The 27,178-nt window shown below is 40.6% G+C and overlaps 1 protein-coding gene across 5 annotated transcripts; it reads left to right on the forward strand.

The window, feature by feature from the left end:
• Window positions 1-3,097: 3,097 nt before the first annotated feature.
• On the forward strand, window positions 3,098-25,721 carry LOC131242870 (uncharacterized). Of its 5 annotated transcripts, none has more exons than XM_058241806.1 (10): window positions 3,102-3,419; window positions 7,314-7,548; window positions 8,254-8,340; window positions 8,466-8,635; window positions 10,474-10,616; window positions 10,809-10,986; window positions 11,106-11,709; window positions 12,666-12,778; window positions 15,757-16,000; window positions 25,052-25,721. In XM_058241806.1, exons 1-10 carry the CDS (start codon window positions 3,262-3,264, stop codon window positions 25,280-25,282), a joined length of 2,163 nt encoding a protein of 720 aa, XP_058097789.1. In that variant the 5' UTR covers window positions 3,102-3,261; the 3' UTR covers window positions 25,283-25,721. The 5 variants fall into 5 exon arrangements, with proteins under 5 accessions (XP_058097793.1, XP_058097789.1, XP_058097790.1 ...); XM_058241807.1 differs by having other exon boundaries at window positions 8,257-8,340; XM_058241810.1 differs by lacking the exon at window positions 15,757-16,000 and having other exon boundaries at window positions 3,098-3,419; window positions 25,052-25,252.
• The last annotated feature ends 1,457 nt before the right edge of the window (window positions 25,722-27,178 follow it).

Here is a 27,178-nt window from a genome sequence, read left to right on the forward strand (position 1 = left end):
TATCACGCTGGTCATTTTTAAGTTATGTTGTAACATGAGTTGGCTCACTGATAGACTTAGTAAATGTCCGACAAAGCTCACAATGGGCCCATGTAGCTTTTTGTTGCGCTGCCTACCTGCTGTATCAAATTCACATCCCTTTGTCTTCCTTAAACCAATCGAAGTGGATTGCATGGTGGCTTGCCACCAATCTGTGATGTCTGTTTTGTTTATCTATTTTGTGAGAATATGTTAAACCAATCGAAGTGGATTGCATGGTGGCTTGCCACCAATCTGTGATGTCTGTTTTGTTTATCTATTTTGTGAGAATATTTTAAGACATGGACAACAAAAATGAGACAAATCCAAAGCTCAAGTGGACCACACTATAAAAAGTAGAAGGAACCCTACCATTGAAAACTTCTTAGGGGTAATAAACGTTTTTGATCAAGCTGATATTTGTGTTTTCCCTTCATCCAAGTCAACATGACCTTATGATTTGGTTGGATGTCAAATAAATATCATGGTGGGCCCTAAAAGGGTTTCAATGGTGGGCATCATTGTCTCCACTTCTTTCTGCGGTGAGAGCAGATTAGGTGAGACTTGTCCACGCCCAAGATGGTACAACCCTTACCATGGGGCCCACCTTGATGCATGTATTATATATCCCAACTGTACATCCATTTTTCTAGATCATTTTATGACACCAATTATCAGGGGACCACACCATATAAAACAATGTTGATTGACCATTAATGGGCCATAGAAGTTTTGGATTAATGTTTTTTCCCTTTATCCAAGCTTATGTGATGTTATCAATAGATCCAATGGTAAATAAACACCATGGAAACATTAAGGTACACCCTAAGAAGTTTTTAATGGTAGGATGGTCAATCACCACTGTTCCTTATAGTATGGTCCGCCTAACAATTGGATCTGCTTCATTTTTGGGAAAATGCTTTAAGATGATCTTTAAAAAAAATAGATGGATGACATGGATACATAATACATACATCAAGGTGGGCTCCACGATAACTTAATGGTAAGGGGCTAAGGGCTCCACCGTCTTGGGTGAGGGCTGGTCTCAGCTAATCCAGGCTCCTTTGTGGTATGATTCACTTGAGCTTTTGATCTTCCTTAGTTTTTTTAGACTTTATCTTAAAATGATCTTGCAAAATGATGGTACAGAGATAGCACATAATCATGTGGGGCTAATAAAACTTGAGGACGTTAACACACCACCGAGATAGGTGGTGTGTGGCACACCACGCAATCTACTTCCTGAACCAACCAATTTGTTGTAACGTTGGCCGCCGGGCGAGGGGACCGACGGATTGCGTACATAGTTACTGAGTATGCCTTCATCCTACCGAGTAAACTCCGTTTGGGCCACCATGAATGTTTGTGGTTTATCCACGCCGTCCACCTGTTTTTCCAGCTCATTTTACGGATCCAGCCCAAAATTGAAGCACATCCAAATCTGAAGTGGTCCACACCACAGGAAAGTGTGGGAATATTAATTTCCACTGTTGAAACCTTTCCAGGGCCACCATGATATTTATTTATCATCCAACTTGTTTAGGGAAAGCACAGATACCAGCTTGATAAAAAACTTCTACCAAGAATTTTTCAACGGTAGATGTTCAAGTCACGTGGTTTTCCTGTGGTGTGATCCACCTCAGTATTTGATATGCTTCATTTCATTTTTTGGAGTATAGCTTTAAAATTAAAATTATATCATCATGTGAAATGGACGAACGGAGTGGATAAAATACATAAATAACGGTCGACCTCACAGAGTTGAGTCGGTATTCTAAGCATACGCGGTTCCGCCAGTGACCCAAGCTAGCTGTTGTCAGAGCTCATGGGCTTCACTGAAATGTCTGTTTTTTATCCACTCCATTCATCTATTTTTTAATCTTATTTTAAGACATTAACCCAAAAATGGGACAAATATAAATCACAGGTGGACCTCACCATAAGAAAGCAGTATTGATTGAATGTCCACTGTTAAAAACTTCTTTGGCCTACCATAATGTTTATTTGTTATTCAAAATGTTGATAAATTCATACAAATCTGGATAAAGTGAAAACACAAATACAATCTCGATTAAAAACTTTTGTGGCTCTCGAAAGTTTTCAATGGTAAGCATTCAACTCCAATATTTCCTTTTTAGTGTGGTCCACTTGTGATATAGATCTTCTTTATTTTAGGGATCGTATCCTAAAATGAGCGAGTAAAAGGGATGGACGGCACAGATAAAACACATATAATATGGTGGGTCCCACAGATCTTTGACACTAGTTAGATGGCTAGTGTTGGGTAGGGCTAAAAGTTGGGTGGGTTCAACCGGGCCGACTTATGACCGACCCGACATTGGGTTGGGCTCAGGCAAGATGTATTAAGTCCAGTTTTAAGCTTGGGCTATACAAACACCAATCCGATAAAACTTGGGTTGAGCTCGGGTTAAGGTCTCAAGTTGCTCGACCCAGCTCAAACCTGGTCAATATATAAGTTACTCATAAATTATAATTTAGTGTGAATGGTTTGTGTCGAAGGCATAAGAAATTCTAGTGCTGTTGGGTCTCCTTGGTTCACATCAATTCCAACGACTCAACCTAACAAGATATATCGAATTTCTCACTCTCAAATAGATTGTGTGCTATATATCATGACTTTTAGAGGAGTAATTTTATATTTTAACTTGTTTGTTTAGAAAAAAATGAAGTTCTTTATCATGAATAACTGTGTATATAATTAATAAAATTATAGATACAAAAAATAAAATGTGCATTGAAATATAATAAACTAATATAATAATAAAAATATTAGCATATAATTCGACCAACCGGATCAAGCCCGCTTAGGTTGGGCTTGGGTTGAGAATTCCCAACTCAAGGTTAGATTGAAATGGATTAGGATTAGGTATAAGAACCTTTGGCTGGGCCAACCCAACTCAACGCAACCCGTCAGTGCGGGGTAGCTACTAACTGGCCAAACCACGTCCGAAACCAACCTTATTACAGGGCCACGGATCAGCTCCGGTTCACACGTGCGCCGCGTCACACGTGTGGTACGTTGTTGGGAGAAGTGGCTGCGAAAAACCGTCGTCGACGGAAGGAGAAATCATATTGCATTCGCCTTTGGCGGGGTTTTCTCATTACATTTCCTCTCTCCAAAGCCTGCCTCCGTGCAAGGAGAAAGAGAAGGTTCGTTCCTTCGCTCGCTTGCACTATCCTACATCGAGTTAGCATATCAGCTTAACGTGCGCTCACACCCCGATGGAGGGCGGAATCACAGTATTCGGGAATTTCATGCGACAGAACTCCATCAAATCCCTATTCAGAGGAAGGAAGACGGAGAAGGAAACGGACGCATCTATAAAGCCCATACCTCAGCTCTCTCCCATCGCCAATTCTGTCATTACTCGATGCTCCAGGTATTTCATCAATCCAACGGATGAGATTGACTGACGGTCGAGATCACCTGTCTTCGAAGTAGGGTTTTTCTTTTTCTTTTTTCTTTTTACCTCCGCCCATGCACTGATCTCTTCTCCAAATTCCAATATTTCCTCTCTACGAATAGATACTAGGGCGGGCGCATTCAATCTCTCTTCTCAAACTGTGATTTCCTATCTGAATAGACCGAGGGGTCCTTTGGATGCCTGTAAAGTTTTAAGCTGTTTTCCAATTACAACCGTAAATGGCTGTAAATGAGTAATGATTATTTTCTCTTGTAATTGCGTGGTGACATCACTTACATTTGACTGCATTGATGATTTTGCTACCTGTTTGTTTCACCTAGAAATCACTGTAGAAATGGAAGTTTTATAATTTGAAAAATGTAATGATTACAATGTACTTACTTTACAAGTGTCTTTGACTCTGGATTTAAACAAACACCTGGAAATGATAATGATGGCTCATTTACTTTGCATTTCATAGGAAATTGGAAAACCAAACAAACCAAGTTATCCCATATCGGTATCGGTTGGCGTAACGGTGACCTCCAAAACCGATACGGATATGGGGGTGTAACGGTGATACAGGGGCGTAACGGCACAAATTATTTTTTTTTTTGCCAAAAAAATATGAAAAAATATGGATTAAATCCGGAATATTCTAAGCATTCCAAATATGCATTCATTTATAAATTGGAACATGTTTATGGTGGTGTAACGGTCCACTCTTTGGTGAGAAGTTGTATCGGACTGTCTGATGAATTTATGAACCAGAAACCTGAATTTGACTACAAAATTCATATATTTAATTTTCTAACTATCTACTATCAATGATAGATATATTAGAATGAATGTAATATGAAAATATCTTACATTTAGGTGTTTGCAATTATTTTTGAGGGCCAAAATTCATGCGTAAATAGAAAAAAAATATAAATGGCACCCCAAATATGTAAAATGCACATTAACATGTTCTACTATGATTAATACATCATATGACATCATTAAAACAGCAAAAGAATCATTAAAAAATGATTTTTCGAATTTTCAAAAAAAGGGCCGAAATAAATGCGTAAATAGAAAAAAATATTAAAAAAATATAAAATGGCACCCCAAATATGTAAAATGCACATTAACATGTTCTACTATGATTAACACATCATATGGTTTCATTAAAACAACAAAAGAATCATTAAAAAATGATTTTTCGAATTTTCAAAAAAGGGCCGAAATAAATGCGTAAATCGAAAAAAATATAAAAGAAAATATAAAATGGCACCTTAAATCTGTAAAATGCACATTAACATGTTCTACTATGATTAACACATCATATGGCATCATTAAAACAGCAAAAGAATCATTAAAAAATGATTTTTTGAATTTTCAAAAAAAGGGCCAAAATAAATGCGTAAATAGAAAAAAATATATAAAATATATAAAATGGTACCCCAAATATGTAAAATGCACATTAGCATGTTCTACTATGATTAACACATCATATGGCATCATTAAAACAGCAAAAGAATCATTAAAAAATGATTTTTCGAATTTTCAAAAAAAGGGCCAAAATAAATGCGTAAAGAGAAAAAAATATAAAAAAAATATAAAATGGCACCCCAAATCTGTAAAATGCACATTAACATGTTCTACTATGATTAATACATCAAATGACATGAGTAAAACAGCAAAACAACCATTAAAAATTGATTTTTTGAATTTTAAAAAAAGGGGCCAAAATTCATGCGTAAATAGAAAAAATATAAAAAAATTATTAAATGACACCTCAAATCTGTAAAATGCACATTAACATGTTCTACTATGATTAACACATCATATGACATGATTAAAACAACAAAACATATTAAAAAAAAGTATAAATACTTATTTTTGACGAATTTCTGAAAAAGGCCCACCGAGCTTTGATTCAAAAAAATCTGTAATATAATGTGTTTTTATCTCAAATACCTAGCCAATGTTGGTCGAAATTAGTAGTAGAAGGAGTGAGAAACAGTTTAAAAGCAAGAGGTTTTAAAAAAACAGCAAAAACAGAGCTTAAAATGAAAAAAAAAGTTACCGTTACGGGCCCGTAACGGCCCGTAACGGCCGTTACACCCCGTAACGGGCCCGTATCGGCCGATACGGGTACAAAATCGGGTAACGGCCAATACGACCTCGAAACGCGTAACGGTTACCACCGTTACCGTTACGTATCGGCCGTTACCGTTTTGGCACACCATGAAACAAACTCAATTGTTTACATTTATTTTGTTTGGCTTTTAAGTGGTAATCTGTTTACAGGTGAACAGATTATGTGTTTGGCTAACTTGTAAAATATTTACAATGTATATATTCACACCACATAGAGCTTGGGGCGTAAATCCCACCAAAATCGGCAAATCACATAAAAAGGACTTGATTTTTCTTTTTTTCTTTTTGGGGCCCTAAGAGAGCATTAAATCATGCACGCACTGGATGGATTGGATGTCCTCCACCCATCATAGTGGGCCCCAAAATGCAATATGAAAGTTTTTAATGCTGGATGTCCCATCCTTCCCTTCCGTGTAGTCTATTTGATGATCAATCAAGATGTTTTATCATGTAGCGTGTAGCATATGTAAATTATCATGTAGTTGTAGTGTAGGTTACACATGACTTAAACTATTTTTATGAGCTACGTGGTGTTAAGGCTAAGGTACACTATGTGGCGTAAGCTACACGCTACATAGCATAGCTATTTAAACACTGCTTATTATTATTATTGTTATTGTTGTTGTTGCTGTTGTTATTATTATTATTGGAAGGTAACAAATTTTTTTATTGATACTTCTTGGTCAGCAATCTTAACTAATTCCTCGTTTCCACTCCTATTGCCATCATACTCAGTTTTAGTCTGGAAACTTTTAAAACTTAGAGATTCTAAAGCATCTCTCCATACTTCTAGCTTTGTGTTTACCCCATCCCTTGTCTCATCAATCAAAATGATGTCATTTGCGAACAACATACACAGTGGTACCTCTTCTTGTAAATGCCTTGTTAACTAACCAAGGCAAAAATGGTTGTAGCTTTTGTGCCATTACGGTGCTTTTCTTCAACAGAATTGCCATTACCTTAAAAAATAAAATTAAAAAACTGAGACAAAAAGATATGGGCTCAACACTGATCCTTGTTGTAAGCCAATAGTAATGGGAAACTCACTTGTCTCTCTATCAGTGGTCTCCTCACATTTGTTGCTGCTCCCTCATATATATCTTTAATTATGTCATTGATCCCTCTTGAGACTTCCTTCTTTTCCAACACCCACTAGATTAGCTCTCTAGGGATCCTATTTTATGCTTTCTCTAAGTTAATAAAGGCCATGAGAAGATCCTTCCACCTCTCCCTATAATTCTCCACTGTTTGTCTCCATATTTGTATTTATTACTACCCTAAATATTTTCAATTTAATAATTAAATACTAAGTCAAGCCAAGTAAAAGATTTGGTCGACTCTTCAGTTCAACGTAAACCCAAATGGACATTGCGTGGAGTTGAGTTTTCATGTTTTTGAACCATGGTGCAAATTATAGCTTGTGCGGACTATGGCCCCTATAGCTACAGAAATAGGGGGCCACACACAACACACAAATCCCCATCGTTTTTTAGGTGGGGGCCACATCTTCTGCTAATGTCAATGTAATGCTGTAGTTCTTGCTGACTGCTGATTTATATATATATATATATATATATATATAGATATATATATATATATATATTTAATGGGCATGGTTTTCCTTTTCCTATTATGATGAATGATCTTCTGTGATTTTTGATTTGTGTTATACCTTTCCAATACTATGCCCATCTTTCATTGCGCGATTGTTTCATGCAATTACAGGATTCTTCAACTCTCAACAGAAGATTTGCAGCATCAGTTTGAGACTGAGTTACCTGACCACTTCAAGGAACCTTCTACCTATGCTAGGAACCTGTTGGAGTATGGTGCATACAAAGCACTAAATATTGTTATACGAAGCCCAGACCATTTGGCTGATAAAGAATTCCGCCGCTTAACGTTTGATATGATGCTAGCATGGGAGGACCCTGGCACCGAGAGTGTATCCCTACACAAAGTGAGACACCTGATCGTTGTTACAAATGGATATTTGTAAGAAACTCTGGAATTTTCTTTCCACTTCTATTGTCTCGCTAGTGAATACCTCATATTAGAATGAGAGAACAGCTCCATTTATCATGCTATGAACTAGTTTTGTTTTGTGCCACTTCAACTTGAATTTGGCTATCATTGGTGAATCTAGATTGGTCATCTGATAGACCTTTATGCAGATACCTACAATAGGAAACCACACTGATTGGTCAATCCTAACTGTCCTTCAATGTAAATGTCAACCTGTTATTCATCCACATTCTAGGGAAAAAAAGGTCAATCAACCAGAAAGCTAGGATCTTCAAATTGATGTGGTTTTTGTACTGGAGGGTATCTACAGTCAGGTCCAGCGGATAGACAGTTGGGATTCATCAATTATGCGGCTATGTTGGTGCTGACTGGCAATGAAGCATGACTAGTTCATGGAGAGGAACCAGAAATCTCCTCTAAGAACAATCTTTCCGTCCTTTTAATTCACTTTAAAGCCTATGTCTGATCATTGGTAAACAAGGTCCCGTGCTTATGTTTACCAAGGAGATTTTTTTTCTTTTTTTCTTTTTTTTTTTTTTCCAGCAAGAGGAAAAGGTGATGGAATTTTATTTTATTTTTTGTTAAATTTTTTTCCCCTTGCGTTTTGGGCTTGACAAAGCATCCACTCTTTTGATGTTAGCAGACTGCTTCTAGTAGTAATCCGGAGATTGAGGATGAGGAAGGGGGATCACTATTTTATACAAATTCCACGAGCATGGCTATTCAGGTGGTTCACTTTGTCAGCACTTGTCTTTGCTTCTGTGTAAATGGCACCACTCTACTGCCAACGGTCAATGGTGTTATTGTGTGGATGCAAGTTGTATATTTTCTCATTCTTTTGCTCTTCATCAGGTCGATGAGAGGAAAACTGTTGGACCAGATGCTTTTGCACGAATTGCTCCTGCTTGTCCTGCTGTGGCAGATATAATTACTGTTGACAACCTTTTTTATATGCTTACAAGTGCTTCAGGTGGCCAGCTCCATTTTCTCATATACGACAAGTACCTTGGAAGCCTTAGAAAGTATGCTTCTAATTTCTTGAGCTGTTCAAATTATGCAAAATTTGGTAGTTTCTTGGCTGTAAAAAGGATCAGACAGCACGAGAAATGAATGGTATACCATGCACAGTAACCTGTAACAAGTCATTGCTATCATCTTTTATCTTTCTTTAAGTTTTGGATGAATCAAAACAACAAAGAATATGCCATTTAGTTTTTTTTCCCCTCACACATGTTGACATGTTGGGGCACTTGGAACCTCTTGTAGGTCTTATTTGCAATGAGGGACAATATAGCATGTCTCTGGTGTCAGTCATTTGTTATTAACAGAAAATGAATGCATCTTTATGTAAAAGCTTGAAGCGTCAAAAACATGTTCCAAAGAAAAAAGTTAAAAAATGTACCAGTCTCTCAGTGGTTTGTTTCTTCCTCTCAAAACATGCCATGGCGTGGAGGAAAAGGTTAGCCTTCAATCTGGAAATGGTAGTTAATGCCCTGGGGTCTCTAAGATCGATAGCTACCAAAAGAAGAAGAAGAAGAAGAAGAAGAAGCTACATTTCAATATTGTGCTCAGTAAACCAAAGCAATCCTCTAGCTTGCAACTACGAGGCAAAACCCTTTTAGTCTTGAAATTAATGCAGATCCTCTAGCCCTAGTAGGTAGGCTAGAAATTAGAATATGATTAATCAAACTTGTTTCATGTTTTAGTAAAAGTTCTCATTTAATGAAAGTTCAGTGATGGAGCTTCCCAGATTTGATTAAAAGCTCATTGCCATGGTAATGTTGGACGTTATTCCCCTCCTGAAGTTCATATTCTTCTTCTTTATCTTGCGGCCAAAAAGTGATGGGAGCATGGTATCAAAGAGCGGTTACGTAGCGGCCATATGGTAACAGTGAGATCCATTACATGATATGGGGCTGTAACACCTGTTTTGGAAAAAATATGGCCCATAACGGGCCTGTAATGGGCTGATATGGGGCCCCATATGTTTTCTTCCTTAAAAAAAAGTTTGACCGTTACAGGTCTGTAACAGCAGTCACGGCCCATATTGTAATGTGCCATAAGGCTGGCCGTTGTGGCCACCGTTACCGTTGTTGAATACCTTGGTCTCATAGTAACAAGTACTTGCATGAATGCTATAAGTTGGGCCTGGGAAGGTCATGATGAACCATGGAAGCCCTCCTATGTGTTTGATGAAACCTGCCTTGTTGCTTTAGGTTCTATATTTTATTTACCCACATCAAAAGAGAAGCAATGTCATGACCGATGATTTAGCTAAAGGCGGTTTGTTCCACCCTTTACTGGAAACTCGTTGTCGTTGACCTGATATACCATTCGGGTTTCCAAAATTGAATATTTTCTCAGAGGGAAGAAAGGATCCTGCTTATTTTTTGCCACCAGTTTTCCTTTCCTAACTTTTTCCCCCATTGTTTGGTACTAATTTCTTTATGCAAGGCTAAATCTCATTTTCCTACCTTTGATTAAAGATGATGATTACACACTAGCAACCATGGGTCATTACTCAGATGGTTATTTTTATGCTCTGCATGCATGTTGCACTAGGATGTGATCATGGCATTTTTAGCTGTGCACATTAATTTGATTTATATGAAGAAACCCTTACATGGTCGAGCAATCTGCATCATGAGTATTAGCCTACTTGGTGTATTTCCTGAACTGCTTCTATTAAGAGGCAATAACTGGTGGTTGACTTGGTAAAATGATGTTTCTGTAAAAATAGCTCAGAAGCAAGTGGAAAAGGCCATGCCTGGGGTTGGCTGCATGAATTTACCAAAAATCCTTGACCAGTCTTTTATGGCCATGTGCATGACTTCCAACTGATGGGTGTTCTTTCTTGTAGGGTGATAAAAACTGCCAAAAGTGCATCAGGGAGGGCTACAGGTTTGAATCTTCAACTCTCTAAAGGAGAAATTGTCTTGGATGTTGATGGCACAATTCCCACTCAACCAGTTCTTCAACACATAGGCATATCTGCATGGCCTGGTGAGGCATATCTAGTCCAAAAGCCAATGAGTTTCTGTATGCATGTGCTATATCTGCTGGGTGTCTGGGAGGTTTTGATGATGACAGTGCATGTGCTTTATGTGGATTGAATGTTTACCCATGTTTACTCAGTCACATGAAGTGTCCTTCCTTTCGCTAGTTTTAACTTTTAAGAAATCCTATTTGTGGCAGGACGCTTGACACTGACCAACCATGCTCTTTACTTCGAGTCGTTTGGAGTTGGTTTACATGATAAAACGGTCGTATACGATTTGACAATGGACTTGAAGCAGGTTGTCAAGCCTGAATTGACTGGACCTCTGGGGGCTCGTCTCTTTGATAAGGCCATGATGTATAAGTCAACATCGGTGTACGTTTCTGCTGCTAATGATGACTGTAGCATATTTTGTTCTTCCCTGTTACAGGGGCTTTGTCTTGACAGATCTAACAAAGTCCTTGGAATGCAAACCTAACTTCACTCTTTTACAGAGCAGAGCCGGTATATTTGGAGTTCCCTGAATTCAAAGGCCATTCACGCCGTGACTACTGGTTGGCAATTACTAGTGAGGTCTTGCATGTACATAGATTCATTAGAAGATTCAACATGAAAGAAATTCAACAGGCTGAGGCACTCTCGAGGGCCACTTTAGGCATCTTCCGCTATCGTGCTGTGAGAGAAGTTTTCCATATCTTGCCTTCTCATTTTAAGACTTTACTTGCTTTTGACTTGGCTGGAAAACTTCCTGGGGGAGATACAATCTTGGAAACTCTATCAAGTCGCTTGGCGCTTTTGTCTACCCAATCCAAAAGGAGTGATGTTTCTGTTGGGACTTCAAACAATGCAAGATTGCCGACTGTTTTGTCCCCATTTTCAGTAATGACACTTTCTAGACTTGGCTTTGTGCTCCCAAAAGAGGTAGATTTTCCTGAAGAAGCCGAACTCTATGTTGGAGATGTTTGCGTTGGTGAGATAAATCCTCTCGAAATGGCAGTTAAAGAGTCAAAATTTGACTCTAGCAAAGCTGAGGCAGCACAAGCAACTGTGGACCAGGTGAAAGTGGAGGGAATTGATACAAATGTGGCTGTTATGAAGGTATATTAGTGTTAATTTGTCTTACTGGTTTATGCTCCCTCTGTTACACCTCTGATCAAGAAAAATCAACAAAACATTCTCTGTGTACCCTTCATAAGACTGGATGCCTGTTCTTAGAACTGGTGAGTAATGTGAATTGACCCTGTGGCTTGAGAATTCCTGAATCCGAACCAGGAAGCTGAAATGGATGAGATATCCAGTAACTGCTTTTTTTTTTTTTAGTATGGAACCTCTTTCTATGAAGAACTCATGGATCCTCTTAGAATGACAAAAAAGATCCTAGTCAGCCTTCAAAATTATATAATGTAAGCCAGCAAACATGCAAAATTACCAAAATATTACCACTTACCCACTTAAATAGTCATATTGAAGGACACTAGACTTGAACAAATCAAGCATGGCTGCGCCACGAGTATGATTATCATCATAGGCTTTTAAATGCTTGTTGCTCGAACAAGAAGTATGGAAATGTATACTCAATAATATGTGGTGGCATTCCGCAACAAAATCTGAACAAAATGGAAAAAGGGGATGGATTGGATGGGAACATGCCCTGATTAGTGTTGCATGTCCCCATGCCCCAGTCTGTCTAGGTTGGACAGTAACGTCCAGGGAGAATCAACCAAGGCTGTAGAAATTGATTCATTGATGATGCCAACATCTGCTATGTAATTATTTCTAATAAGCTTTTTCTTTGCTTAGCATACCAAAACTAACACCCAATTAAGGGCTACTTAAGGACCAGCATTATTAAACATATAAAATGTCAGGGTAGGTTTTGGTAGGAGTGCAACTGCATTTGTTTTGTTATTTTGATAGCATAGATTCCTTTTGAATCATATGGTGATTTTAATTCTAGATCATCAGCAGTTGAAAAAAATGTTGATGCTTCCAAATATACTCAGTGGATTCCATGTTCACCCCCAAAAGTTTGTTACATTTTGCTTTTTGCACAGGAATTACTTTTCCCAGTGGTCGAATCAATCAAAAGACTTCAGTTTTTGGCCTCATGGGAAGATCCTTTTAAGTCAACATTATTTTTGGTGTTGATCTGCTATGCAATTTACAGGTAATTGTTACTTTGACCGATTAAACAAATCAGAAAGTCTGCTTGGCACCATATTTGGATGTATGTCTCTTATTCTATCCAATGCATTATCCAGAAGGCATTAATTCCCAAGTTGGGCTCATTTCTGAGAGTGTCTCTTAGATGTGTGTTCATTTCATTTTCATGGTTATTTGTGAGAGATTTGGCATGTCCCATCAAAACTCATTGAAACATTACTGATTTCTGTGGCATGCATTGAGATAATTGTTGTATTCACTGCATGAAATGCTACTTTGTTTCGTGACATGAATTGATATGCCTATGACCTCAGGTACCAATATTACATGGTTTTGCATTTGCTACCCCCTTTCTCAATCATTTGCCTGTACTTTTACAGATACATTCTTCTGTATTTGTGTGCAATCACTTTCACAGACAATCAGATCAATTTCTTCTAACTTAGATAACTTAGACAAAGACACATGTTGGTGCTGCACACAAACAATAGGTGGAAAGCCTGGCACATTGAATCGACTTTTCAGTTATTTGATAGTATTGGAAGATACATTACATGAATGTTGCTTCATATGTATCAAGCCTACAAAAATGTATGTATTGAAAAGAAAGATATATATGGTTCTGGCTGAACGGACGTTCCCGATCTTGGGTCTCTCAATCACACATATATTCGCATGTCTGACATGAATGCCGCACACTATCTTTTCTTTCCAAGTGGCATGTGCTGTTTACTTAGCTGCTAATATGACTGCGTTTATTTGGAATGCTCATATTGTGTATGAGATTTAGTCTCTTCATTTTTGGTGGGTAGTCTTGATGCATCCGGGCCACACTTCACCATCAGATGGGTCCTGGATGGTTCCACAAGCTGGCTGATGAAAGATTGGGCCACTGGATTGTAAATGAGGCCCCATGTCCATCAAACGGTCTTGATCAAAGATACAGATCTGACTGTCCAAAATGAAGATCTGGAACATCCATCATTCCAGATTGTATGTCTCAACCACATCGAGGGCCCAGATTGGTCTGATTGAGGCTTGGATCAGATCTGTGGTCTGATGATAGATCTGGACTCAATCTTTGGTCTGATAGGACTTTGGGGCCCGTCACTCAAGCTGGCCTAAGCCACCAGTCCGATTGACCTGTGGGGTCCTTAAGATGAGTTGGATGGCTTGATTTGTCAATTGGATACATTTTTGGGCCCATATACCATTTAAATGATGCTTTTGGGACCCTTGTGCAAACCATGAAGCCGTTGTGGCCCTTTTTCCCCATAAACCATACAGCAGATACATGCCATGTGATTAGTACTTATTTTATACAGTTGGTATACAACTACAGATGATTTTGTATACATAGAGTTTTGGGGTAGGTTGGAATCTTTATGCTGCAGATTGTTTGTTTGGACTTTAAATAGAAAGTGGATTAGGTTTGGACTTTCTAGAGGATCTTCTTTAGAAAGTGGTGGATCTTTTCTTCTCACATATTGGTTAGAAAAGATCCACCACTTGTAAAAATCCCCCATGCAAAGTCGAGTGAAGCATTTCGTCGAACAACTTGTGTACGCTCTAGGCACGGAACAAGAACAACTTCTCAATCCTGGCAGTATGATTTTACACCGCAGCCCCATGTCACCAGAAAAAGAGGGGAAAAAAAGGAAATCCCAGCAAAAGATCCAAAAACAAGGGCCGACGGCACCCCCTTCTTACAAAACACGCCACAACACACTCAAATCTTGACGAGTGATACTTGTATCTGGCGATTGCTCTTGATCAACCATACTTATCCCTTGTGAAAGATCTGCTCAAAAGTTCTTCAGAAAAACAGCATAGCAGAAAGAACAAAATATGGGCTTTTTTACGATTATTCTTCATTTATGCTGAAACACAATGAAAAGCTTCTTCAAAAAATGGAGAAAAATCTTCATTATTCCTCTAAAATCCAGATCTACCAGATCTCATACTCTATGCTTTAAAAAGACGGTCCAGCCATACACTGCTAACGTCACCCCATATGTACGGATGGCGTCATCATGGTCAACACTACCATAGGATGTGATCAGGTCCCGAATTGCATGCTTTGATACCAAGTAGAAATTTGATGTAGGAGAAAACTATAGAAGGGACAGAGAAAGGGGAGGAAGGGAGAGACAGCTAGGGCAACAAGAGTTGTGTTATGGTTAGTCTAATGACTAACACACACACACACACACATATTAATTCTAAAGGAAAGTTACAATGCTCGACATGAGTACACTACAAACATACATGCACACACACAAAATTACATATATTTCCACAAAGATATCTTGAAATTTGACTAAACAATTCTACAATTTCCTAAAGTTTTTCCAACTTCCTCTCAAACTGCAACATTTTACATGATATCCAGAATATTTTCCATTCTTGACAGCAATGGTGTTTAAAACACCGCATCTACTCTTGTAGAGTTCCTGACTTTTGCCTGTGTATGTGCGTCTGTCCCACTTTCATACGCAAAGCTTTCACATTGACTGATTTACGAACTGAAAAATACATTAACAATCGAAAATTGCAGTGATACCGATACCACAAAATGCATTAACAATCAAAACTCATTAATAAATGCCGATCATGGACAATGATACCAATACCACAAAATACATGCACGAAAATTATATAGAAAACACCAAGTAAATATCAAAATAACCATTTTTATTTTTATTTTTTTATGATCTATTTGTTATTTTTTCTTACGCTTTTTTTTATACTGAAAATGTCACACAGATTTGTCTAATATGAGCAACTAATGGTCAATACACAGTAATTGATATCAGTTTTTGGCCGGGTGATACAGGCACTAATGATATTGTGAACCTTGCTTCTTATGGCAACTGGTCATTTTGAATCAGTCTAGTTTCATCTGTATGAATTACATTGTGAGTCAAAATGTGGTTAACATTGAAAGGACAACTCAATAAAACAGTATTATGTGACTTCCAGGGGTTGGATCAAGTATATGTTGCCCTTTATTCTTGCGGTCCTTGCAACTCTCATGCTCTGGCGCAAACATCGCAGCAAAGGGAAGCCATTGGAAGCCTTCAAAGTCAATCCTCCCCCAAGTCGGAACCCCTTTGAGCAGCTCATAGCGTTGCAGGAAGCCATTTCTCAGTTTGAAATGCTTGTTCAAGATGGAAATATTGTTCTCCTCAAGCTAAGAGCTCTCTTGCTTGCAGCACTGCCACAGGTTGGTTACCGTGCAATTTGATCGGGCTACCTCATCGCCACAGTCATTATCTAAGCATTATCTCAACTAATTGGGGTTGGCGCAATCCATTTCTTCACCCAGATATTTGATCAGAATAACTGTCTTATCTTTTAATTTTCAAAACTATCAGACTACAAGTGATCTTAGACCGAGTAACCAGTAGCTCACTGTGTTAGAGAAGAAGAAGCCCTTGTAGAATTGCAAGCCTTGTAGAGTTTTTGCCATGCCCAACTGTCAAAAACTCTGGGCTTCTGGGCCTGTTGTTGTTCGCTTCTAGCAACTGCAGAATTGATTCTCAAGAAACAATTTTCTGGAATTGTTTCTTGAAAATTGCTTATGTGAGAAAGTGATTTTATTTTTAATTTTAATTTTTTTTGAAGGATAACGGAAACTTTATTAAAGACCCACTAGCAGCAGCTAGTGGGAAGAGAATGAAAGAGGGGGGGAACCCCCAAAGAAAACCAAAAAGAACTAAAACAACTAAAAAACAAAATTACAGGAATGAGGACCACTCAGATATAAAGGCTGTAAAATTAGCTATCACCGCCTCAAACAAGCTTGAGCTGTTACAAAAGCATCGCCTATTTCTCTCAACCCAAATCACTCACCAAACAGCTAGGAGGACCAAATGCTAGAGGGCCCCTTACTCCCCGAACCACCTCTGTGCCATGCCCAGAGGAGATCTCTAAACTTGGCATAGCCCACAACATCTTGAAAGAAGAAAGGAAGTGGGACCACACCTTGAGTATGAAAGGGCAGAAAATAAAGAAATGGTCGATTGATTCCATTACTTGCTTACATTAACAATACATGTTTGGGTCATAGATCACTTCTGCAAATTGTCAATTTTCAAAACTTTCTTTCTACCCACCAACCATGTGAACGCCACAACCTTGGAGGGAGCACTGTAGCACCAGAAGTGATACGCATAGCCACCTTCCTCTCCCACTGCAACAAGCTGAATCATCTTATAGAAAGATTTCATTGAGAAACTCCCGGAGTTGTAAGCTTTACAAACCATGGTGTCAACTTCACCAGGATGAAAGAAAAGATGAAGCTAGTCCAAAAGAGCAACAAACTCTTCAACCTCCGAATCCGTCAAGTCCCTTCTAAAAGGAGTTCAACATGCTACTGAACCACTTATGGAGAAGCAATCCACAACTTTGTCTTTAGAAGGCGCTAACTGATCCAAACTTGGAATTTTTTTGGATAGGGGTGAGTCACCGCACCACACGTCTTACCAAAATCTTACTCTAGAACCGTTGCCGATACAGAATGAGATACCTTGCTTGAAGACCAACACGAGAGGCGTGATAGACTTCCGAGTGTTAGAAGCTCGGTAGAGAGAGTTCTCCTTCACTTCGTAATGCCCATCCTATAATCCGTACTTGCTTGCAATGACCTCCCTCTAGAAATTCCCTTCCTCCATCCTAAAGCGCCATATCCACTTACCAAGAAGAGCGAGGTTCATATTACGAAGGTCCCTTAGACCAGCCCCTCCTTCCTTAACGAGTTTACAAACATCATTCCATTTCAAGAAATGGAATTTGTTGCCTTCTTCTGATCCCCTCCACAAAAAATCCCTCAGCTTTTCCAATCTTTTCCGAACTACATTTGGGCATTTGAATAGAGTAAAGCGGCATATTAAAAAAGGTCGCATAAGAGTTAAGTGGTCGCCTAATGATAGATGACAACAATTTTCTTTTTATTCTTTCAACCACCTTGTCCCAATGACGAGTTGCAGGTTTCCCTATACACAACAGGCGCCTCAAGCACGTGGAGGGAGGGAACCAACCTTGCAACTGAAGATCGAAGCCATTTTAGACACCTTTTTGAATAATTCAATGTCCAAAATGTCACTCTTTCCCATGTTAACCTTCAACCCTCAGACCGCCTCAAAGCACACCACTATCTTGTGCAAGTTATCCATCACTGAAGGAGAAGCGTAGAAAAAAATAACGGTATCGTTGGTGAACTGGAGATGAGAGATGGGCTCTCCCAACTTGGACACCTTGAAACCTCCTATGAGGCTAGTCTCTTGGCCTCCAGATAAATCCGGCTAAAGGCTTCCGCAACGATCAAGAAAAGGAAAGGTGGGAGCGGGTCTCCTTGGCGAAGACCCCTTGACAGCTTGAAAAATCCTTTTAGGGAGCCATTAACAAAGCACTGAGAAGGCCAATGAACTTGCGCACGCCTGGACCCATTGTCTCCATTTAACCCCGCATCCCATCCTCTTCAATAAATAGTCCAGAAAATCCCAATCAACATTATCGTACACCTTCTCGATGTCAAGCTTGCAAATAATTGTCAACTTCTTATCTTTAAATCTAGAATCTTGCACTTATGGGCTATGAGACCACTGTCCATAATTCGATGACCTCCCAGAAAAGCACATTGGTTAGCTGAAAAGATATCACCAATCGGAAGCGCAAAGCAAGAATCTTGGCTAGAATTTTGTATGGACTGGCAATAAGGTTGATTGGGCGAAAATCTTTCAGAGAATTTGCTCTTAATTTGGGGATTAAAGAGAAATGGTGTGCCATATTTCGAAGTGAAGCGACCCTTCTTAAAGAAGTCCTTGATGAAATCCACCACTTCTCTCCTCACAACGTTCCAAAACTCTTGGAAAAAGGCCAAGGGGAATCCATTTAGGCACGAGGCTTTGTCTCTACCCAAACTATCCACTTCCTCCTTAATTTTAGATTTGGTTACCTGCTTATCCTAGAAATCTGCTTTTTTCCTTTGATAGAGCATTGAAGTCAAGGTAGTCTAATCGTGGGCGAGCCCAAGGATCCTTTGAGAGGAGCTTGTCATAGAATCCTACAATCACTTCACAAACCTGAGGCTTATCTTCCAGCCTTTTACCGTTTGACATAATTGATGAAATTTTGTTATTCCTTGTTCTTCCGGAGGCTATGTTATGGAAAAACAAAAACAGGTGTTTTTGTCCCCTTCTTTTAACCATAAGGCTCTTGAACATTCACATCATTTGATTTCGTCCTCCTTGAGCCACGATGAATATTCCAGCAGGAGAACTTGATGCCGAATTTTGTTCACATTGGACAGATCAACCATTTCTTCCTTAACCTTGAAGGAGTGAAGCTCTTCTAGAATTCTCGAAATTTCGGCTTCTCTTTTCTAGTAGACCTTACAACAGATCTTTAGCTTTCTTTTTAAGGAACTTCAACTTGTGTTGTAGCCTGGACCCAAACTCTGCAAAAGACTGAAAGGAATTCTGACATTCCTCCACCAGCTCTCTGAATCCATCCCCCTCTATCCAAGATAGCTCAAACTTGAAAGGTTAGGGGTCCCACCTGTCAGTTTCCACTTCAAGGAGAAGAGGCCTGGTAAGGCCCTTCAGATGAACCAAAGGGAATCTGTTTAACCACTTAGGCGACACCAAGAATTTGTTGAGGTGGGACATGATCGGGTTGTTCTGCCTATTGGTCCAAATAAATTTAGCTTTCAACAAAGGAGTATCACACAAATCATACCTTTGGATCCAATTTGCAAAGGCCCTCATGCTTCTGGTTATACAGGTTCTAGATGACTTCTCATATGTGAAATTGGTGATGTTAAAGTCACCACCAATACACCACGGAAGAGACCACTTCGATGTAATTGCCTGTAACTTGTCCCAAAATCTGGATCTGATGAAAGCTTTGCACTGTCCATAAACTGTTGTAAAGATCCACTTGAACCCTGAAGAAATGTCGACTAGAACCACTGAAACTGTGAACTCTCCACACCGTCTTCTTTTCTCCAAATGCTTGAATTCTAGGCAATCAAAATACCACCTGATGATCCCATCACATCTAGAGAAATGCACTCAGAGTTTAGACCCCAAACCTCATCCAGCACCTTACTGTCAATAGAGGATAGCTTTTTTTAATGCAAAGTAACAATCTATGCTTTCGACTTACGACACATCTCCTTAATATGAAGGCATTTTCCTTTGCTCCCCATAGCCCAGACATTTCCGCGTAGAATAATCATTGGGAAACAGTCTTGCCCTTCTACCTCTTTGAGAGCTAGTCGTTTTGCTCCCTGACACGAAATTGATTGAAGTCTCAAGCCGTACCAAGTAACAACTCTCTGAGCTTCAGGAGTGCATCGAAGAGTTCTCTTTATGGCCGAACTACCTCGTTCTTCAATGAATTGGATTAAGGCTACAACATCCTCATCCCGGGCTTGGAAAGACATCCCAAGTTTCATACCCACTCTGTCAATCACATCCTTCGTCTAATCGAGCTCATCTTCTGAGATGAGGTCAAGGGAGGGGGCAACATTGGCAGAACTGCTTCTTACCTTGATATGAACCTCTTCAATGGCTAGATTTACAAATCTGTAACCTGAAACCTGAAGTGGGGAAATATCCAGCGTCTCTAAGAACGCTTCGCTGGTCATCTTAGGATTCTTGTCAGGCTGGGGCTCAACCTAAACTAGCGCCAAGGCGTTGTCTTCATCCTCAAATGCATCGTGATCTAAATCTGCTTCCTTCTCCATTTTCCCCTCTATGCACTAGTTTGACAATCCTTTTTGGCCTTCTGAACTTTCTTCAGGGATGAAATCTTCTCCACAACCTTGATGAGGAGGGTTCTTTGAAGGAGAGGTTCAATCGTAGTCTCTGAGAAGTATAGCTCTTTATCCACCTCTGCAATAAAGAACTAATGCTGTCGAGTGAGTAGCTAAAAAGGCAGGATCCGACACGCATGTTGGAGGATGTACGTGCGAGCTAAAAGGAAGAACCCTTCCTTGAGAGAAATTGTTGATATCGATTAACGGTTTAAAAGTGTCAGCCTCAGGAGGAACTGGATGCGTGTCTGATCTCTTTCGCTTCTGACAATAATTCTCCCTCAAGCTGGAAGCGTGGCTAAAACTTGAGCCACCTGCCATCATTTCCTCCGTTGTGGCAGGAGAACGGGGCTCGAGAAGTCGACGTGTTGGTAAATCGTCACTTTGGTTCAAGCCTGCAGCCAATCCTCACACAAAGCCTCGATCGACCTCTCCACATGTCCCTGAGGAGGCAATGTTTCGTCTTCCGAACCTACCTTTAGCGAATAAGCCAGAGACTGTGCCTTCGCTTCTCCCGTGACCTCGAGCCAAGCCTTGCCACACATATCCAAAGGAAAAATATCTGAGGCATGTGCTCCATCAACTTCCCTGTGCGTGCCTTCTCTACAATGTACCCCACTAGAGGCACATCCCTTTTGCAAGGTGCTCCCACAGAGTAGCCTTCTCTGTGAGACTCATCTAAGGGAGGCAACTGTCCACCTACCCCCTGCAAACAACCTATAGCTGCGCATCGCATCACGCACATGTTCGGTCCTCCACTGGATATCAAGATTGGTACTTCATCTTCCCGCAAGCCTCCTCCAATGGCAACCGACTGGGCGGCCTCCTCTCTCACCAGCAAGGAACTCCTCTAGAGGATTCCCTCTCAACTCTGAGCTGAAGGCTGACCTCACCAACCTTAATAGTGATTTTATCAGGCATCGGAAAAGCTCTTTTCATCCTTATGCAGATCCTTGCCGTGTTGATTTCCTCTCCCGTTGCCAAGCTCTCATCAATTGTCAAAAATGTGGCCTATACATTCCCCTACAGTGCAAAGTACTTCCTTGTTCCATAGTTCAAAGGGGATACCCCAAATCAGGAACCACCCATCCTCTGTCCTAAAGATCAACGCATTCTCCCATCGTTTGATAACTTAATAGGGTTGTTGTTCAACAAACTCCTTGCCATAACAAGCTCGTCTAGATTTGAACCTGGTTTGAGCGAAATCCATAGCTTGTTGGCTTTAACGGGCTTGACCTTATATTCCCATGCCTCCAACTTACAACAGGCTTTCAACCACATTCTTACATGAGAGAGGATGGGACTGTCCTTTGTTTTTTCCACCACCGAGTCCAGCAACGGAGGCCACGCAAGCTCCACAACAATCAGATCGATATGAACGACAGGCCCAAGGGCTAAGGCTTCTTTTCATACCTGCTTACTTTGTTGATGAACCTCCAGTTCTCTTTGGAGCTCCATCCCCTCTATCCTGGGTCTGATTGGCCTTTTTGCCCGCAATCACCCCCTTAATGAATCGTGGTTGGGAATCCACCACACCATTCCCATTGGAACAACTTGCCTCCATCAGTACCTTCTCTGGTCATACTGGAGCTCAATGTGGATTCCTTTCTTCTGCTATCTCCCTCATCCTTCCCCTTTTCGATGCCCCCACTCCCCCTTTCTTCCCTTTCGTCTTCGCCATCTCCTCTCTATTGACTACATCTAGGTCATATGCCCTTTGCACCAACAACTTCCTGCCTCCGAAGCTCTCGCCATCCAGGAGGTTCACCGCTTTCTCCAGCTCGATTTCTGACCCCATGTGGACGAATGCGAAACCCCATGGCATCGCAGTCCCCCAATAGCGCAGGATCACTACTTCCATAACCTCTTTGGCATGCCTAAAAACCCTGGAAAAATTGATGGGAAGCCATCCTTCCGGAAATCCGTGAACATAGAGAGAGCCGGATATTCTTCTAGGGGACTGCTTGCTTCTTTGACTCGGCCAGCCCTTGACCCTTTTCTGCTTCGGACCCTTCCGCCCTCTTCTGCATCTTCCCCTTCTACGCCCTTCCCTTTATCTTCTCCCCAAAATTGTGAAGTCCCTTTCTCTGGTGTTCAACCTTAGATTTCTTGCCCTGCCTTGACAACCTGCTCTGCAATGACCTTCTTCCAGATCTGGGATGTTTGCATGAATCGAGCCTTTTTCCCTTTTTCTTAGTCTGTGTGAATTTCTCACTCTCCTTTTAAAAAAAAGTGGATGTTTGGTAAACATGCATAAGAAAAACAATTTCCTCATGAAGTTTTGAATGGTGCGCATTGAATCCCCACTGTTTCCTGTGGTGTGGCCCACTCAAGTCTTGGATCTACCTCATTTTTGGTGCCATACCCTAACATGAGATGATGAAACAGATGGATAGAGTGGATGTCTCAAGGTCACTGCAGTGGGGCCCCAGCAGGCGGGGATGATAGGGAAGTTGTGTCTGTCCAGCTTCTCCAGAGATTGAGATTTGCCAAGTCCATGTGTGTGTGCAATACAACTGACGTACACACCACACATTTGCCATCATGGCACGTAGGTTCGGGATCCCCCCGGTGGGCTCTACACTCATGCGATTAACAAACCATCCTACAAGAAAGAGATCTTCGATTTTTATGAGTGCTTTTACTAAGTTTGTAGAAGCGGAAACAACTGTTGGAAACAGAGAGCTAGGCATTGTGGAAAAAAGTGCGAATGGAAAATTATTTTTCTAAAATTGATTAATTAAGTGGCTAACCATACACACTCTAAAAAAACGATTTTCATAATCAAATCACTAAAAAAAGAAAGAAATAAAGAAAAAAGAACTGTTTTTTTAGCAAATCCAAACAGGTCCCGAATTTGGTCTTTGACTTCTGAGTTTGATTTAGCCAACTTGATGAAACACTTGCTGCTGTTTTTTAGAATCTATTTTGCAAAATATTTCAGTAATCTCAGTGGATTCACGACATTGAAAAGATGTATGGTCCATTTGATGGTTCTAAATGGTTTACCATTGAGCTACTTTTGGGGCACAGGCATGCTCCGGTGGTATGGGTACCACTGAGCTATGGTAGTACTGTGTAGATGTGGGGCCCCTGTGATGCATGCATGAAATCCAACCTGTCCATTAGATGCTTCAGCCAATTTAACCCTGAGAACCCAAAAATTAGCCTGTTTCGAATTTGGTGGGCCACACCACAGGCAACAAGTTGAGGGGGACGTGCACCCTTGATATGCATGTGGGGCCTATGTTATGTACATGGAATCGATGTCATTCCCTCCATCTGGCCTGGATGAAGGGCATGCCCAAAATTCAGACTGATATGGGTGGGCTGCAAAGCAAATAAAGGGTGGGCATTCCTTCCCAGCTTGTTCTCTGTGCTGTGTCCCACCTGAGCTCTGGATCAGGCTGATTTTGAGGAACTCTAGGTAACATGAAGTCACTCCTCTTATGAGTGGTTTGGATTTGCTGCACCCCTTATGTGGAATCCATGTCCTCCTGGTACCACTGTAAGCTTATGGTGGTACCAGTACCACTGGAGCATGCCCCTTTAGGAAAACCATTATCTTATGCCACAATAATCAGGATTCATGCCCCTTGATATACCTGTGTTCTGGAAATAAATGTCTGATAGTAAGTCCAGTAGGCTGTGTCGAAATGAATCATAATGTTGTGAGATTATTCTTTAAATGCTTAGACATCAATAACCATCCCACATCATATCATGTCACTGTATTACATCCTATGGCAGTTTTATCTGGACAAGATTCAATTCCTTAACACTTATGTCTAATTTAGTTTTCAAGCACTCATATCTCTGTACGCATGGCACAAATGTATGAGATCTGGGCTCTTCATCTTTTTAGCCTTACCATGGGCGATCCATACTGAAATATCAAAATGATCTCATGATCCTATCTGTCCAACAGCCACTGGACAACCCTCCCCCCGAAAAATCCACTTTTAATCATCAAAATCCACCGACTGGGAGTTATGACTGTCCTGCCAGTGTGATTTTCGTGGCGTTGTGGCATTGTGGTAGGGTCCAACAGTTGAACGGTCTGGATCTTTTACAAAGTTTCTAGTGAATAATACAATTCAGTGTACAGAGTTTCCATTGAAGAGGTCTGAACTGGAATCGTGATTTGTTTTCTATGGGAGATTGAGAATCAAATTGAGCAAGTCAGAGATTTTGAACTGTATACTTTTAGGAATTCGCTGATTGTTTGGCATCTTAGTAGGAGCCATCAGTTAGCCAGGCCCATGCAGTCAAGCAAAATCAAAATGTTAAAAGGGACTGGCCCAACAGGTCTGGCCATATCAGTTCAAAATCCTGACCCAACCTAGATCCAGTCTGTAGACAGCTCTACTGAGTGGCACACGTAGCGCCCTCCTTCAGACACTTCATGTCATCTCATGAACATTTTGGTGGCTTGGGTCTTCTTCTATTTTGCAGGCTACAGACAAAGTGGCTCTCTTCCTGGTCATCATGGCTGCTGTGTTTGCAATTGTGCCACTGAAGTATCTGTTCACATTCGCATTCCTTGAATGGTTTACGAGGGAGATTCCTTTTAGGAAAGAGGTCAGTGAAAAGTGGACAAGGAGAATAAGGGAATGGTGGGTCAGAATCCCAGCAGCTCCTGTTCAGCTCATCAAAGCTGAAGATAATAGCAAGAAACGGAAATGATTCTGGAACATGGCTATGTCATATCTCCTATTCTTTTCATTTCTTGAAATCTATGCTGTGTATTTGTTTGGTTAGGGTATCTAGTTCTGCAGATCGTGTGCTTGGGAGTTGCTGGAAGCTGGGCCATCTGCCACCAGTAGCCGGAAGCTTGGCGCATTTTGGTCATTCTAAAGGTGCTAGATGTAGAATGGGGCATGTTTATTTATTCAACCCAGGAGGTGCGCTTTTGTGGCCTTTCATGGAAAAGGAAATTTACAATGCTCGGACCCAGCTAGCTCGGCCTGGGTTCTGGCCAACACTCTTTTACACATGGTGCCGGAAACTCCGCACCAGAGCATAGCTATCCGACTGACTGTTGGATGGTCAAAATTAACTATTGCCTACTGTTTCTACACAATGGGAAAGCCCATTGATTGAATGGCTGGATTGTTGGATCTCATTCCTGCTGTATTGTTAATGTATTATATAGGCTAAGAGGTTTGCTAGGCCTACAGGCATTCCTCCACACTACCTTTACACATTCAGGCACACTCACCTGGCAAATGTATGGTACATCTGAGTGGTGCATGAGGTGGGCCTCACTCAGAAGCTGGTGCATACACAAATCTCAGGAAGGCAACATGCATGCATGTGGATGGCTGTGCAGTTCTTAAAAATGCCATTTCGGTGTGGGGATAGCCCACGTAATGAGTTGGCTGCAGTAATTTTTATATGTAATAATTTTCCTCTAACCTTAAATGCCACTCAGATGTTCCATTCACTTGCCAGGCGGACATAAGTCGCAGTCACGTAGCTGGTTGTTGGGGCCATCATAATGCCTACATGAGATTCATCACCAGGGTTCCGGTCTACCCAAACTGAGTTTGTTTTGGTTGTCAGGGTCCTCAGCTTAGTTTAAGGTTGGAAGACTTCCAACCCCATCTGAAATTCGGTTGCTTCGGACTGAGCAAATTCCAGTTTAGTTGGGTTGGGAATAATCCAACTGTCCTTGGGTCAGGTAGGGTTGGGTCAATTTAGCGTTAGCCAGTGCCTAAAGCAGGAGCCTACCCTAGTTAACCAACCAACAATGAATCTGGTACGTTCATTCATACAGCAGGAGAATAGAGGAATACCGGTTGGGTTGTGTCCGTTGGGCCCTTGGGTCAGTTTGTGCGTTAGGGATTTTTACCATAAAATTCCTCGGAAATGGATGTTTTAACGAACAATGTCTGCACAACAGGGAGATGCTTTTCAAGGGAGGAAATTATAAAAATGCCCTAGTCATTTTAGTGGAAATGAGAATTGTGGGGCGTAAGCAGCATGCCTAGTCCAACATAAGCAACCCACCATGGTGATTATGAACACAAAATCATGGTAGAGTGAATCTGTTGGATGAGTTGGATGTTAGACACATACCACATGGGTCCTGCAATTCTCAGTTCTCCACTTTTCAACGGAAACAAAATTGACAGCATTCGAGTAATTGCTCCTCTCAAAAAGTGCATTCTGGGAATCATGGTTCCTTGAGGTATTAGCTAGTAAGTTCCAAATTCCCCAGGAATTTTGTGGTTAAAAATCCCATTTAGTAATGATAAATTAAAGATGTTAGGTGAAAAAAATAGATGTTTAGCATAGAAATGCATGATAATATAAGATAGAATTTTCATCAAAGCATTGGATGATGCACTGTTTGAGTGTTTTGTTCACCATGGCCACGGTCATTGGTTTGATTCCCTCTGCCCATTACATTCTATTAATGTTTATGCTCTGACTCATTGAGTGAATTGTTTCACTGCAAGCTGTGTAGACTTGAGTCTTCCCGAGTTGGGATCGAAGTAGACCTAGGACTGTGTTTCCTTCAACGAAATTTTGGCCAGTCAAGTTGACTTGGCTGAGTTTTAGAACCATGATACTTAC

This window comes from Magnolia sinica, chromosome 4 (genome assembly GCF_029962835.1).
Source record: "Magnolia sinica isolate HGM2019 chromosome 4, MsV1, whole genome shotgun sequence".
NCBI classification, from domain to species: Eukaryota; Viridiplantae; Streptophyta; class Magnoliopsida; order Magnoliales; family Magnoliaceae; genus Magnolia; species Magnolia sinica.